The following is a 16320-nucleotide window of genomic DNA, read 5'->3' as shown; positions in this document are numbered from 1 at the left end:
CTAGGGGGGGGTATGTTGACACCCATTTGAAATCGTTCCTGACATATCCTGAGCTCTACCAGACAACTTTAATCTTTAACACATACAGAGAGCAATAGGTAATATCATCATATGACATATGATCCCTGGGCCTAGGGCGGGCCACAGCCATGTCAAAGGTCAACTAGCCACACTGTCAACGGCACCAAGTGCCTAATAACCCGGTTAGTGATGGGGATAGCACCCGACTAGGTGCTGTTTGGTACGGATGAACGCTATGGATCATACTAACTAGCGTGAATGAGACCGTTGGCATGTTTAGAAACTTCGTAAGCCGTCGATCATTCGATCGATATGGATAGAGCTTCCCAGTTGAAAGCTAGCCAGGATAACTCGACCATTTAGTTCCATAGAGCGCACGCAATTGAACCCATGGGAGAGTCTTCTCGGATTGACTGTTAATTTGAACACTGGTCGCTTCAGGGTCCACGACGATTTGGGCCCTTGGCAATGGCCCTCCCTATCCTGGCTGATATTTCGTGAGTGTCTTACGCTTTCTTGATAAAAAGAGAGAGGAGTTAGCACCTCTAATCCAAGTTCTAAGAAATTAAAACGATAGTAGTTTCTGTCGTGATGAAGTCTACGTATTTTCCGATAATTTTCCAGTGTTGCCGAGACCTGTTCAGACTATGTACCCATTCACTCACTTTTGTTCTGGTGATGTTTTTGCCCTCGGGTAAGCTGAAGTGTACGTACCTGGCGACAATTTGGATAATCTTGGAAAGACTGTAAAACCATCCCAAAACTATTGAGGTTCCTTCAACGTCTTCTTCGAATTCCTGACATTTAATAATAAACTTTTCATACACTTTCCCTGCTCGCTCAAATGCCTAAAAATTAGAAAAATATGCCTTTCGAAATGCATGCATGACATCGTTGCTCGAATTGCTGACTCGGGACCACAAAGTCGATTGTCGTCTCAAGGTGCCAAAAAATATATTGGAAAAATGCCATGATGTAAGATCGCTAGCCAGCCTGAAGAGGCTTCCCTCCCTAGCGAGTAGTGACGGTTTAATGTCTCCGACCTGGCACCAAAGTCCGAACGGGTTTTCTATTCACTCTTTCCTTTCCTTTCCTCTCCTTCAGACTGAGAAGGACACGCGAAGCGATTCGAGTGCGATCACATTGTCCAGCAATCCGTCTTCTTCCCTCGAAGGCGAGGAGAACCAACAATAGCAGGACTAAGTGGATGAAGAGTGTGGAGACACTTCCATGGTCAATCATCAATGTTTAAACCGATCATCATTATCACTTATGGTTATGGCCATCATGATTTCTTCTACGCATTCCATGACCATTTCTTATATTATTTTTTTACTCTCTTTGATCGCTATTTGGATAGGTGCTACACAGCTATTGGGGTGGGTGGGAGTAATTCCTATATTTCCTAAGTAGCACAGTAGCACAAGACCGACCCCATGTGCGACGTATGTCGTAGCTCAAGGGAACATGCTTCTTGGCCGTTGTAAACCATGATATCGAAAAGTTATTCTCAACTTTTATGATTGTACAGTAATAATAAATAATAACAACAACCAATATACTGAGAATAGTAATGATAACATTTACCGTCATGGCGGCGATAGTTGATACCATTCCGTGCTCTATTAAACTCATGATGTCAGACTTATTTCTTCGGAGAATTTCACAAGTTTTTACCACCCGTGATATCAAATGACGAACATACATGTGTGATAAGGCCATCTAAAGTCCGAATGCAAACGGTTCCTTAATATTGAAAGCAAACAAAAACCTCTAAAAGCAATTAGTTTCAAAGAATCCTATGGCAACCCTCCTCTGAACCGTCGAAGTCTCTTTGCATAAATATTCCATCGGGGATAGCGCACTCTATTCCTACGCATTTCTACCTATGAGTACAATTATCATTTGCGATAATTCGACGGAACTTTACCCTTTGTGGTGAATATTTTTTAACTCTTCCAACGCTTCTGATGTGCTTGTGACCACTCAAACGATTCCGGCTCTTGTATTGAGCATCAGATTTACTCTACCGAAATACAATATATAATACCCAAGATCGGGATTCGCGATTTGTATATTCAAATCAAACTTGGTTTCGATACAAAGGGTGTTACTGTTTTTAGTGAACAAATGAAGATGCACTTGACCGCGATTAGAACTAGGCTAACCTGGTCGAGGAATCCTCCAACGGCAACGATTCCATGACAAGATGATTGGCCAAAATTGATACAATTAACACGGAAAAATAAAGAACTAATAGACATGGGTCTTTTTTCCTAATTAAGAGGGAAAGAGAGAGAGAGAGAGGCAAAAGTGGAACGAACCCCTTTCCCACACTAAGGAGTTGGGAGAATCACATTAGTGGCGGGGCGCTCAACAGAGGGGTGTGGTTTCGAATCTAGGAGGAGACGTTCGAGGACATAACGAGATGTCTTACTACATAGCATGATAAAAACGGGATGGGGATGTCTGACAAAGTGGCAACAATTGTTTAAAGCCTATCGAAGATTGTGGCTGTGGGACGGGTGTTGGGAGTGTTTTTCTTCTTAAGTTGCAGCGCAACTTGGACTGAACAAAGGGGATCTGATTCATTTCTTCTTAATCTTGGTCAGAAATTAGCAGTTTATTAATTTTTTCAAAAATGTCGCCTACGTCCAGAACTTCGAGAGGTGTGGACTCATGGCATGGTGATGATGCCCATTCGTGTTGGCATCTGAGCCGCCCACGGGCTCACGTTTGACGGTGTGGCTGACCAAACGTCGTTCTCGTACACTTTGATGGTCTCACCACCGTTGCCAAATGTCTTTTTTGGTAGTAATCTTTTTGCCATTGACGAAGCGCGTGGACATGGAAGTGCCAGCCATTCCGCCCTCCCCTCCACCGCCTAGACCTGTTCCATGACATCGAAAATGGACCCACCTCCACCCATTGAGCTCATCATAAAGCTAGTTCCACCCAGACCCGCCCATTCCGAAGAGCGAGTCAAAGGGCGAATGACCGAAACCGACCACCCACCGCGGACATTCCGCTAAACGGCGAACTTCTAAGTGTGAGAGGATTGATCTGTTGGCGTTGGTGAAGGTGATGGTGATGATGATGAGCGGGCGATGAGGTGGCTACGCCATGCAAGGCAGCGTGGTGGCGATTGTTTGTTATGGTGGTGGTGGGCGCGATGAGAGCCGTGATGGTGGGCGCGAGCACGATGACCACCCAAAAGACCGAAGGCTTTGAAAAGAGAAATTCAAAATTTATTTCAATTTCGAGCTCATCCGTTGGACTGTTAATACTTACGATCCAACATGTCTTCGAAGGGATCGATCCCGCCAAAGGCCTCCCGGAACACGTCCTCGGGAATCGTGAACGAAGAATGAGGAAAACCGAACGTCTCGAAGAGCCGCCTCTTCGAAACATTGTTCCGATGTCTGCCTCGGAAATGGCGGCTGGGTCCGGTTGGCTGGGGCGCTTCCGGGTTGCAAACCCTCACGGCATATTTGTCATAGATATTGCGCTTATTATTACTGTTGAAACGAAGAAAGACAAAGAAACGATCAGTCCTGCTGGAAAGCGCACGATTGCACTTTGGCTTGAGATCTGAGACCGGAAAGACGATCTTTGGACTGGATGATCACTCCAGATTAGTTAGGTCACTCGAAAAAAGATGCACAATATTTAGCAAAGAGACACTGAGGAAAAGTCGAAGCTCGGCAACCACCACCCTTGAGACCTACAAAAGGGCGACGACTCGCGATGGGATGACTGATGGAACGAAATCCGTTTTCCGGCTCGGGAGTCTCTTTTTCCTTCAATTGGCGATCATAGAGCACATCGTTTCAAGGCTAAAGAGAACACGGAGGTCAGTTTTTTGTGGCAAAAGCCTGTCGGCACGAAATCTGGCCCGCATAACATCCATTTCATGTCATGGCAAAAAGTAACTATTTCCATGGGCATCACTACTTTCTGTTAATGCCACAAGGACGCGTGGACTTCATTATTGCGTAATGGGTAAAAGACGATTTATGAAGCATTTAAATTCTTGGCTTTTAGACTCCGTGGAGGGGGAGCTCACCTAAAGTTTAGAATAGTGTTGGGGCGAGTCCTAACATTTTTCCGCCTTTTGTCGGACTCGCGGAGTTCGGTAAAAGACTCGACTCATTTTCTCGAGGTAAGTTAAAAAAGAAGAATTCCTCTTGGTTTTCACTCAGCTAAATTTTGAGGGCAGCTTTATCATATGGTCAATTCATAATCGACGAAAAAAAAGTCATGTTTTTTTTTCGACGAGTCCGGACTCGAGATCGCCAATTACTTCAAAAAACAAGAAAAATCTTGAGTGCACTCGCCCCAGCACTAGCTTAGAAGCATGATCGATCTATAACATTTCACTTCAGCCTCCAGCAACCAGCATGACGTAACGAAGTTAACCGGGAAACGTTATTCTCCACCGGTTAGTTGGCGGTGCTACTTTTTTTAAACTTAACCTAAACTTAGCAAACCTAACCTAATACGATATTAATAGCCCTTAAAGTCTCTATCTAAACCTTTCTAACAGTTTGTCACAAATTTTAAAAATGAGCACCGAGCCAACTAATGGTGGAGAATAACGTTATCAAGTTAAACCTTTGAGAAGTTATTGTCCCATTTGAACCCGGAGGCCCGAGCTAGGCCAATCAATTTGGGCCAAAAGTACTTTCTCATCGACCTCTACTAGACGAAAACACCCCTCTCCCTCTGCTCCTCTGCTTGGTTAAGCCACCCTGGAGAAACTATCGTATCCTGTTATTTTTTTTCTTGATGCGACGATGATGCCGGCACTGCCCAGCGTATCAATTACTTACGTCGGAGAGGACCTCGTTAGGCTTCCGAGATCTCCTTGAACTTTTGGGTGGCGTCTTCTTGATTATCCGGGTTCTTATCCGGGTGCCATTTTAAAGCCAGTCGGCGGTATCTGCGGAAAAAGGAACCCAATTGGTGTTAGTGCGAATAGCCGGATGCCGTGGATATTGGATTTCCTCACGTGGGGGGGCGAACGCAAGGATCTCGGTGTCAAATGAATAAAGAATTCCAAAAAATGTGAATTCAGCGTTTTTCGTCGTGGAAAGGAAGGGGGTGGGGGGTATGTTGAAATAACCCTGTTAGTGATGGGATAGCACCAGGCTAGGTGCTGTTTGGTACGGATGAACGCTATGGATCATCCTCACTGGCAGAAATGAAGACCATTGGCATGTTTAGAAACTTCGTAACCCGTCGATCATTCGATCGATATGGATAGAGCTTCAAAGTTGAAAACTAGCCAGGATAACTCGAAACCATTTAGTTCCATAGAGCGCACGCAATTGAACCCATGGGAGAGTCTCGGATTGACTGGTTAATTTGAACGCTGGTCGCTTCAGGGTCCACGACGATTTGGGCCCTTGGCAATGGCCCTCCCTATCCTGGCTGATATTTCGTGAGTGTCTTACGCTTTCTTGATGTCTGATCCGGTGGCGTGCGGGTCACTTCCAGCACCTCGTAGTAGTCCATCCTGCTCGGGTCGTGCGTCTTGCAGTTTGCACGTCTGCACGTTGCACGTCTTGCACGTCTTGCACGTCTTGCACGTCTTGCACTCGAATCCAGCGGGGGACAGTGTCAAGGCGGCACCTAGGCAATCGAGCAATCCGGAGGGGAATCCGGGGCTAAGGGCCGGTAGGGGGTGGCGTGGAGGGAGGGAGGGTGGGGTGGACGGGGTAGCCTCAGTGTCTATCGGATGGAAGAGCCCATCTGACTTGATATCAATCCGACCCACGGACGCACGCACGAACGCAGAAGAAAGTACGACACGAAAAGAAAGACAGGGAGGGAGACTCACTGACAAGCAGCTAGTCAGTGATACAGTCGTGTCGTGGGTGCCTGGCCGGACTCGGGGGGAAGTTCATGTATGTAGGAAATAGCTCCCTCCTGCCCTGGGTTCTGACTGGACAGAGACTCGACTCGACCCGACTCAATAGATTGAGCTAGATTGAGCTTATGGCCACTCTACCACTGTTCTCTCAGTGTCTCTAGAAGTATGTTTCTATCCATCTATCTAGTGCGTGTGTAGCTATAGATCAGAGTTGCCGGATTTGGGGTCGAGTCAGTGGCCGAAAAAGCGGCCAAGTTTGAGCCCAAAGCTATCCGAAGATATGAAGACCTTATATCCGGGGTACATACGATTGGGACTTTATTCAGCACTCTTTCGTTCAATGGGGGTCATCCTTTTTCGCTGGGCTGTCACGTCAAGGGTTTTTTTTTGTCTGCCGAAGGGTCGAAACCCACCATCAAGTTAGGTCACTGAGCCCCTCTCTGACAAATGTGCACAAGGACAAAAAAACTAAAACCGCTGCTTTTTTAATTAGTGTGGCTATTTCAGATATTCTGTAAGACTGAAAGCAGTTGCCCATCATTGATTATTTTTCATGCCGGAATTTTTCTTTCAAATTGAAGGCAATGAAATCCCTGTATCACAAGAGTACGACAGAAAGTTGATCGTCTCATGGGGCGAAATTTTGAATTCTTTAATTCTGGCACCCCACCATTCTGTCAGAGTGGCACCACATCTGAATCATTAGCATCTAAACAAAAGTTGTCCTTTTCAGGCTTGATTAAATCGGGTAAATTTACTCTTCAGGTGTCCTTGAACAAAAGGCATTCATTCTTCCCACAAACAGAGAAATTAAAATCGAGTTCAGAGTATTTTCATTTCACCAAATGACTCTCCAAACGTTGTATTCCAACAATTTAATACATATTCAAACGCAACTCAATAATGCCTAAAGCCCTGTATAATGAAACCATTAAATGCACCATTTTCGTTAGATTTTTCTAGAGAGGAAAGCTCTCTGAAACCTCGCTAGAACACGTGTCAGTTTTACGTTACCTCCTAATCGAGTGCTTGAAAATGGAGATGGAATTCATAGAGCATTCTCTCAGCTCAGCGGAAATGCATCGGATCAGGAGCTTATGTAATCCATATGTCGTGAAAGAGAGCATTGACAAAATTGGATGCCACAGTGTTGGGAATTGAGGGAAAAATTGCCACTCGAACTCAACGTTAAGTAGTTGGCATTTTTCTCAGAAATGGCATCCAAAGTTACCATCTGGCAGTTATGATCTGGACGTCTGCTTCGCTCGCTCGCTCGCTCGTTCCATCTCTCTTTCTCAGAGAGCGGCCTCAGAGCGGGCACGGACAGCGGGCCTATACCAAGTGTTCGATTACGTTCCACTTGTTTCGCCGTAGTTCAGTAGTTTGATCAGACTTTATAGTAACTGCAGACTAAAACTTACAGGGGACATCCAGTGAGGACCAATGTTAGCCAAAATTTTTCAAGTCAAACATTCATCTAGGGCCCATGCCAGATATTTTGGTAGATGTAGAGTTGAATTGGCCAGCCTGTTGGTTAGTGTAGGCTTCAGCCTTGCCATTGTGAAGATAAATTGACCAATTGGTCGGCAACCTGACTTCACCTTTCGCGAAGCAGCTTCCAGATCTTAGACATGATCGGCTTGCAATGCGAATGTGAATCTTAGATATTATGGTGTGATGCTCTTCATCGATTGCATTTTCAGAAGAGCGATGCTTCTGGTTCAAATTTGATGCTTGATGCATGGAATCGCACGGAATGGCCGACTCGACCTCGGCCCGGGTGGTGGTGTATCGAGTCTCAATTCATTACCGGAACGGTGTATGGGATGAATCAAATGGCCAGTCAATTTTAATGTGCAAGCATTTCGGGCACATTATGCCTGTATCCCCACCGAAATTCCCCACGGATTTGGCAATTGAAATCTTAAATCCATTCTCTGGTCATTACAAATGGATCAAACTCGCCACAAAATACGACATAGCCTTCACTGCATAAAATAGAAAAAAGATAGCAAAAGACAACGTGAAATAAAAGGTTAAATGGGTTCTATGATAGGAATAGTTTGAATTTGGTTTGGCAGGCCTGAATAAAATACCATTGATGGAAAGAAAGAGACTCTCGTTTGGATTTGCCAGTCCAGGAGGGTGGATTCTAGGCGATACGGTACGGGCTGCTGACAGCTGTGGCCTTCAATGAAAACCCGTAGCAGTTCTTTGTTGGCATCACTAATGCGAAAACGGCAAAACGAAAGTCCCCATGACCGTCCAGTTTCATTCAGGGCGCCTCTCAGCGATGCTAAAATGAGTAAATTCAGGTATATCTTTCTGAGTGATTGATTGAAATCTCTACTAGCAGACTCTTTTGGCATATGTCTGATGAAACAAGGCCATCATAAATTCCCACTGCTGGCCAGAGCTGATAAAATACGATGAAACTGTATGAGTTTTCATTGTAGTGGTGTGCGTACTCCTCCCAATACAGTTACTCAAGCCGACAAGACAAGTGTTGGCCTCAAAATGGACCTTTCTTTCGTCTTCCCAATTTTTTCTTGACCGTGTTCCCAAAAGTTGACACTGTCCTAGCTTAGCCACTCACTGAACATTGTATATACATACGTACACACTTAGGTACACTTGTGTAGCTCGTTGAACTTGGAGACGCATCAAGGGACCGTACTAGACTTGTCCATTGATTTTTTTTTTTGTGAGCGTTTTTGAAACACGCGTTCATTGACATCACAGACCAAAATTGCACGAGGAAATCGAAACGCTTCGGCTCATTTTGTCGGGAAGAATGTGATGTTCTATGCCTTCCATCTGCATGCAATATTTGAATCGCTAGACCTACATAACCCGATGACCTGACGTAATTGAATGACAGACAAATTGAAGCAAGCCATAGTTAGCTCTAATACTCAAACTCGTTCTGCAATGAATTGAACATCCCTTTTGGTCAATTCCGTTCTTAGTTCTTGAAATGATTCTTCGAGCGAACCAAACAACGAACAATAAATGGCAACCTATGAAGTTTTCAATGAATTGAAGCCACCCATGCCGTGGACAAATGGGCAAGGAAAATAAAAATACGTAAGGGCGTGGGCGTAGGAGGTGCTTGATACTACTACTACTTGCTTGGTCTTGAACGGCTCAAATTTTGGTGTGTCGTTCGTGAACCCACACTGAGGCTGTACTGTATTACTGAGTTTACGTCAACATCATGGGCGAGCATTTGATCGTTCTTGGATCTTGGAGGGTCTCATGAATCATTTGTCGAGATGCAAATCCTAAAAATAGTCCCTGCTCTCAGTTAGGTCATCCTGGAGTAATTACTAGTGTTGTGCTGTTTCATTGAGATTTTGTTTATTCTTCTTATTCATCATACGGATCGTGGGAATCGCCGAACACAATCATTCCAAAAGTAGAGACAGGATTCTGTGTGATTGTTCTGAGGTTCAGGTGGTTCTTGAAAACACAAAAAAAGTTAGATAAAACACTTGGTTCCAGGAGCAGAAGAGCAGAGCGAGAAAAGGGAGGAGGTTGAGGACTGAACCAAGATCTGGTTCACCCTTGGGGAGTACTTGTGGATTTGGCAGTTCATGGAGTTTGAATCGTTTTCTTTTGACAGATTGAATTGAGAATGCCATTCATTTCATTGAGCTCAATATGAAGGATCGTGACTAGGAAAAATGATTCAAACGGCTGATTTGTGTAGAGATGTCTCCTCTCTTAAGGAGAGGGAGGGATTGATTGCTGCGTGATTACTTGATTTGGGGACTTGGGAACCAAATGGTCAAGTGGCTCTCGAATCATTAAGGCTACTGGCATTATCAGCTTTAGTCGATCAATGGATCGGCATCATAGCTATCGGCAATCAAAGACAAACCGAATGAGGAGCCTATGGATTGCACGGGTGATTTGTGGTTATGAGTCTGGCTGTTGGTTTCTTCTTGTTGTTCTACATCAGAGTTACGTTTAAAGGCGTTCTTCATTGCTTGCAGAAGTTCGTTCCTCCGATAAGGAACAATGGCAGTAATTGGGACTTCATTCGCAAGCGTTGAAGGCTCATCCAGTAGGTCGACACAATCTATGTCGTGGGATGGACTCTAAGAATATACAAAAGGTACAATACAAATTACTTCACCGTCCACCAACGGTCAAGAGTTCCAAATTGCCTTACCGAGATCCCCGATTCATCGGCTTCTAGATGTCGCGCTTCCACGAGTTCCGTTTCCGATTCAGCCCGTTTTGGCAAGGCCATCAGGATCTCTCGCTTTTTCCACCAAGTTGACACCGTGGATATTGGACATTGAAGATCCCGCGCCACCTGAATCTGAGTCTCCCCATTTTGGATTCGTTCCAGGGCACTGATTTTCACTTCCTTGGGGAATATAAGGCGTCCATCCGAGGCTAGCAGGCTTGGCGAAGATCGGCGCTTTTTGCGCATACGGGATGACGAGACTGTCGATGAACTGCTGGCTCCGCTATCCGTCGATAACTTATCATCGTTGTCGGAAAGATGCTCGGGCACTTCTTCAGCTAGAATGTTTCCACTGGGAGGTAACCGCTCCAGATCCTTCAATTGTGAGGGAGAGTAGTCCAAGGTGACCCGGATGGCTCCGGTGGAGGACTTGGGCGGGGACTTCCGATCAACGGATACCTCAATATCCAAGGACAACCTTCTCTTTTTGCTCTTGATTCCCAGGCCTTTGTTCGAACTCGTCCAAATTGATTCTTCGTTATGAGTAGCTCGGCGTTTAGCACTGATGGGCTTGGACTCTTTGCCAAAGCTAGGGGAAGCAAGGATGATTTGGGGTTCGGCACTTGAAATCGAAAGATCGGACAAACTAGCTCGTCTCTTGGACGAAACTTTCTCTGGTATTAGAGCTATTTTCAAGTCTGAATCACTGAACCGACGTCTCGGCTTTTGTCCCGTCAAGGATGGAATTGAAACGAAATGCTCGTGGTTGCCGTTCTCCTCTTCTCTAACAACGAATTCCGACTCCTCTTCAAATTCCTTGATTTTCACTTGAAGGTCCCGCTTCTGTTTGTTGGACCCATTCGAGTCATAACTGTCCCGAAGACTCTTATCTCGGGCGTAATTTACTGTGGATCTTCGGGGACGATCGGGAAGTGGCGAGTCTCGAGCCGATGTCGTCCCAGAGGATTCGGTGGCTGGTTTCTTAGGTGGTTTGACCTCGTTTGAATTGGGTTCGGCGGGGAATCCGGTTGGCTTTCGGGTCCGCTTCTTCAGCCTTTTCTCCAATCTTGCCTCGTTTCGGGTCTTTTTGATGAGGTCCTTTTGAAAGCGAGTATTCCTCCCACTCACTGGCGGAGGCTGATCGAACTTGGCGAATCTGGCTTTTCTCTTCAAGGCAGCTTCCTCTGTAAATAAAAAGGCAGGATCAGTATAACAGAATGAACGGCATGGATATAGCGACAATTTTCCCTTGCCTCCAATACCTCTTACCTCTTTCTCTTAGCTTCTCCGGGTTCAAATCTTCTGGAGGCTTGAGCGATTTCTTCTTTTTCTTCTTCTTTTTACCCTCCTCCCAATTGACTTCTCCGCCACAAACCAAGATGTGAGCGTAGAACTCGTCTCTTGAATCCTGCACGTCGGCGCATTTGGTGCATCTCATCTCGGGCTCCTTTGGGAGCAATTTCAAGTGGTCGGCGTAAACGCTTTTAGAGGCTCGCCGACCCCGTCCGAGTTTACTCGGATCTCCGGTGGGTTTCGCGGCCAAGAGTTGGCGACCCAATTTGGGGTACATCATGCCATTATTGGGCAGGTTGAGTTTCGCTTGCATGGTCAAATGCGACACCAAACAGTAGGGATGAGCGTCCCACTTGTGATGCATTACCTCCCTGAGGTCATCGAAGATCTCGGCACACACAGAGCACATGAACACATGCTCATTTTCCCATTCGCCATTGAAGTCGCCGACGTAGCGATACTCCTTGGGGGCGTTCCGCTTACGATCTTCAAATTCACTGGCAGTCATATACTTGACCGATCGGCCCAATTGCTTCAGGTCCAAGCCTTGGAGGAGGAGTGATCGCTTCTTGACAGACTTGGCCGGACAAGCCGACTCGCTATCCGAGCAACTTAACGTCCGTTTTCGGGAGCGATTCTTGGTCAAGGCTTGGTCAAACGCAACTTTCATTTTCTGCTGCTCCGACCAAGGGAAGGACGAAAGCCCCTGTAGAAACTTGCGGTTCTCGCTTTGAGCGTTTTCGAATTTGTGCCAAGACAAGAGATTACGGGAAATCTCCCAACCTCCACACCCCCAAACGTCCCGTGTGGTCCATGAGCCGTTCATGTTCATTTTCACTTTCTCCAGTGTGCCCACCGCAGTCTTTGACCGCAAGTAGAGACCATCCTGGCTGTCGATGTGGTTGATGGTGCCATGGAGGTTATTGAACGTCGTCTCCGGGACCGCACGAATCGAGTTGGACATGTAATCGGCAAAGTCATGGTCGTAAGGACGACTTTTGGAAACCCACTTGGGCGGTTTCGATTCGGAAGATGCGGCAACCAAGGGAGCTAATATGGAAGTGGTCGAAGCCGCAGCAGCCTCTGAAGGTTGACAGGCACTCGAGTCTTGTCTATGGGCGAAGAGATCAGAGAAAGTAGTGAATCCTATATTGCATTGGAGACATATGTAATCCGAGGGTTGGATCGTGAGGGATTTGACAATGGTCGTGGCTTTCTCCACTTCAGACGCCCGACGAATGGGTCTTCTTTTCGGGTTGGGATTGAGGTCCGGAAGTATCTCTTCAATGGAGGGGGAGATCATCTTTTTGAAAGATGACGGCTCGTCTTTGGGTTCAGTCTGTCGACTCTTGGGCGAATCTTTTTCATTGACACTAGGGCGGGACTCTGGAACATTGTCTGCGGTCTTCTTTCGCTGGGAGGACCTAGACTTCTTGGGCTTCTTCGTAAGCAGAGGACGCTTTCGACGCTTTTTTCTCACGACTATGCCACTGACAGACCTACCAACGCTCTGTTGTTGATTAGTCAACGTAGTCTTGACCGAGGTATCGTCGTCCCCTTGAGATGACATCTGTGCCCCGTTACCACCCAATCTATAAGCTATGTGCGTGTGACTCTCGGATTTAGTGGAGCCACCCTTTTGAGCAGGCAACTCCACAGGAGGCTTCTTGGAGGCCACGGGTTTGCCGCCACTTTTTTTCGTCTGTTTACGCTTTTTAAGCTCACTCACACTCGGATTTCTCGGATTTTTCAAAGGCTTGTCATCTTCACTGTCCACTTCGTACGACGATTCAAAACTGACGTCCAATGTCTCATCCTCTATCGATAACGACACTAAGGCATTGGTGGTGAATTTGCACTGACGTTCAGGACGACGATTGGGGTTCTCATTGCTTTCGGAGCTACTGAGCACTTCGTCCTCAATGACCGGCTCTAATTGCATGGCTTTTTGCACTTGCACACGTCGCAAAGGACGATCGGAAACACCATTCAAGTTGGATGAATGTGGGGCGGACCAATCCACCACTTTCGAGCGACCGATGCGACGTTTTTTGGATAGTTTGAATACGCCTTGCAACGACACGCTGGTGTTCTCCTTCTCGGAAGACCCAAGCGATCGCTTGGCCATGGATAAGGGGCGGGTGTCTTTCTCCTCAAAATCCTCAGGTCGATTGTTCTTTTTTGAAGCTTCATCAAAGGCGTGTTCGGCTAGATGATCGCTCAATTCGGAGCGTTGGTGCCACAATAAATGGCATAAATGACAACGAAACAGGCCGAGTCGGGCGGTATCGGCCACCCCCGCAGCCTCGGGTGAAGGCCAAGGTGGGCCAGTCAAGTGGGCCATTTGCCGATCGGCCTCCGAGAGGTATTGGGGGTTGATGTGACTCTGGATCTGATGGATTTTGAGCAAATCGCGTTGAACAAAGCCGGTCTTCTCGCAAATGTCGCATCGGAAACTTTGAGCAAAACCGTTATGACCTAAATGAGGAATTTCTTGGGCGGGCACAGGCTGCCAGACAAACCGGTCGACGGGTGGGGATCCCACATCGAACTCCGGCCGGGACTCGACTGAGTCCACCGCAGTCACCTCCTCCGCCTCGTGTGGCTTTTCATCGGTGGATGAACTGACGGAGTGAGATGGTCCCGCCTCAGCCGGTACGGGGGGTTGCTCGGGAGGCACCGGTTTCATCGTCGGAGGCACCGACGTTTCGATGGTCATAGCGGGGATAAAACGGGCTGCAAGAGAATTCGATGGAAATCGTGAAGGTTTGTTGGACCCAGTCCGATCTGAATGGCGAAACTAAAACGATGGGGGACTGGGCGGGTGGCTCTAAGATCCGGACTCAAGCGGGTCACTCGGGTGAATTCCAGCCTATGCCGGCCGACTAGACGAGCTCATCCATGGCCATGAGAGCTGAGAATGCCGGATGTTTTAAATGGACTGGGCCAACCAATGACAAAAAGAGGGGAGGGGGCTATGGCTGGTTGGTTGGTTGGACACAAGGACAATTTGACTGAGGGCCACCGTGCAGGCTGATCCCGTCTTTTATCCTGGGTGCCACCTGCTCAGGACGGGAGCTCTTCTAACGCTGCAGACTCTCTTGGCCAGAACAAGAGAACTAGAGAACTAGAGAGCGAGAGAGCGAGAGGGTAGCACGCGTCGCATCATTGGATCCCTCTTTCATAACCAGCAACACCAACAACAGTAACAACAGCAGGGTAACAACTAAGGGATCAATGACAACCCAACACAATAGCCTAAAGAAGGGACAAGGAGGAAGAAAATCTGCATGAAGGGGGGGGGAATGGGGAGGTTTAGGCCGGATCCAACCCATCCATCCATCCCAGTTGGCCTTGGCTATTAACCAATTATTAGGTTGATGGCCCATTGATAGAAGATTTAAATAAAACGTTGAAGGGTGCTAATTCTCGTCTTAAGTTAGGTTGGATTTTCACAGATCAGTTGAGATTTGAATAGCGCAAAAAGGTAGGACAGCCAATAACCCATTAATTGGTGGAAAAAAACCGTAAGAAAGCACCGTCATACCATTGGCCGTGACTTGCTAGCCAGCCACCCGCTAGGCCCATCAGAAACACTAACTCACCTGGACGATTGAGTTCGACATGTTGGGGGCGGGGCCACCCGGAGCGCGTTCTGGGCCGGGTTCGCCGCACTTATGGGCACGGAGCGAGGACGGACGCCGAATCCCGGCGCTACGGAGGAGCTGATGGCCGATGCAATAATTCTGGGGAAGTTTGGGAATCAACCGGAGAGCCAGGGGCGGATCGAGGGGGCGGAAGGAGGCATGGGCTGAAGCCTGACCATTTACCACTCACTCGCTCACTCAGCCGACCACCGTGGGGACATAGACTAACGCCAAGCACCAACCCCACCAACCAACCGGACCGCACAGCCGATACTTCGATGGACAGACGGATGGAGGGGATGGAGGGGACGGGAGGAAGATGCACTTGAGCAGAGCCAGCAGGAGGAGGGCCAGCAGTGGGAGGATAGGAGGACAGGAGGACAGGGAGACGAGGAACCAGAAAGGAAGCACCGCAACACCCAAACAGTGGCCAAGGGGAGCCAGTCAAAGATCATGGAATGACCAGATCTCACGGTGGTCGAGTGGTCGAACCTGAGGGAACAGACCAAATGGACTTGAAGTCAGCTGTATGGCACCTTACAAAAGTTCAGGGCGACCATCTGATCGAACCAACAGTTGACCCACGCGGGTTTCTCTGAGGTAATCCGGGTAATCCCTGGCTAACTTGCTCAAAATCCAGAAACGCTGGCGAATGACGGCGCCAGAGTTACTAGACACCAAAATCTCTTTAACAGCTAGCGAGGACCAAGGTTCGCCTTTTCCTCCCCTTAAGCCCTGTCTAGTCATCCCGGGGTCTGTGGGTGCTATCACTGGGTTCCATCCGTGCCATCCGTGCCATCCGTGGCAGCCGGACTGCCTCAGGCTGGGCATTCGAGAGTCATAGAGAGGCCGAGGGCGCTCACTGGCTTACCCTAACTCCTAGTTTGATGTGGGCATCTGAGTCGACTTAGCTCAGCCTGCCTAGGCCGAGGGATGTCCTCAATCATGAAGAAAAAACAACATTACCCCAGCTGGTCCAATCTCCCCGGCCAAGCTCAGCCTAGAGAGGAAAACTGAGCATAACACGCCACGCAGGCACAATATCAGGCCGGATAGTTGGCGTTCTCATCCTTGACCGTACCAGTGTGTTCATTTTATGCCCATGGCTGACTGGCTCAGGGTGAGAATCTCTCCATCATCCATCCATTCCTTGGTCAGGCTTGCCAAACTCGGGTTGAACCTTTGGCCATAGCAGAACACGGGAAGCCCAAGCCATATCTTGCCAAAAACAATGCCCAGACAAATGAAGGGTACTTTTTGAAATCAGGACATCACGGGGCACGATT

The 16320-nt window shown here is 47.6% G+C and overlaps 2 protein-coding genes across 2 annotated transcripts in view; both read right to left on the bottom strand.

The window, feature by feature from the left end:
* The window catches only part of LOC131882200 (dnaJ homolog subfamily B member 6-like), an 8756-nt gene extending 2966 nt beyond the window's left edge, over positions 1 to 5790 (bottom strand). The window contains exons 1-2 of the mRNA XM_059229266.1: positions 5603 to 5790; positions 5524 to 5562 (exon numbers count right to left, since the gene is read on the bottom strand). Coding sequence (XP_059085249.1) covers positions 5524 to 5538 — 15 coding nt within the window. The 5' untranslated portion in view covers positions 5539 to 5562; positions 5603 to 5790. The remainder of the gene's footprint in view (positions 1 to 5523; positions 5563 to 5602) is intronic.
* Positions 5791 to 9231: 3441 nt separating this feature from the next.
* Positions 9232 to 15525, bottom strand: LOC131881802 (uncharacterized). Its single transcript, XM_059228759.1, has 4 exons — positions 14993 to 15525; positions 11364 to 14123; positions 10074 to 11278; positions 9232 to 9999 (listed from the first exon to the last, which is right to left on the bottom strand). The coding sequence occupies exons 2-4, from the start codon at positions 14104 to 14106 to the stop codon at positions 9730 to 9732; spliced, it is 4218 nt and encodes a 1405-aa protein (XP_059084742.1). The 5' UTR covers positions 14107 to 14123; positions 14993 to 15525; the 3' UTR covers positions 9232 to 9729.
* Between the last annotated feature and the right edge of the window lie 795 nt (positions 15526 to 16320).

Source organism: Tigriopus californicus, chromosome 6 (genome assembly GCF_007210705.1).
Source record: "Tigriopus californicus strain San Diego chromosome 6, Tcal_SD_v2.1, whole genome shotgun sequence".
Taxonomy (NCBI): Eukaryota; Metazoa; Arthropoda; class Copepoda; order Harpacticoida; family Harpacticidae; genus Tigriopus; species Tigriopus californicus.
The sequence above is the reverse complement of the archived record's forward strand: the minus strand, read 5'-3'. Positions and strand labels throughout refer to the sequence as shown.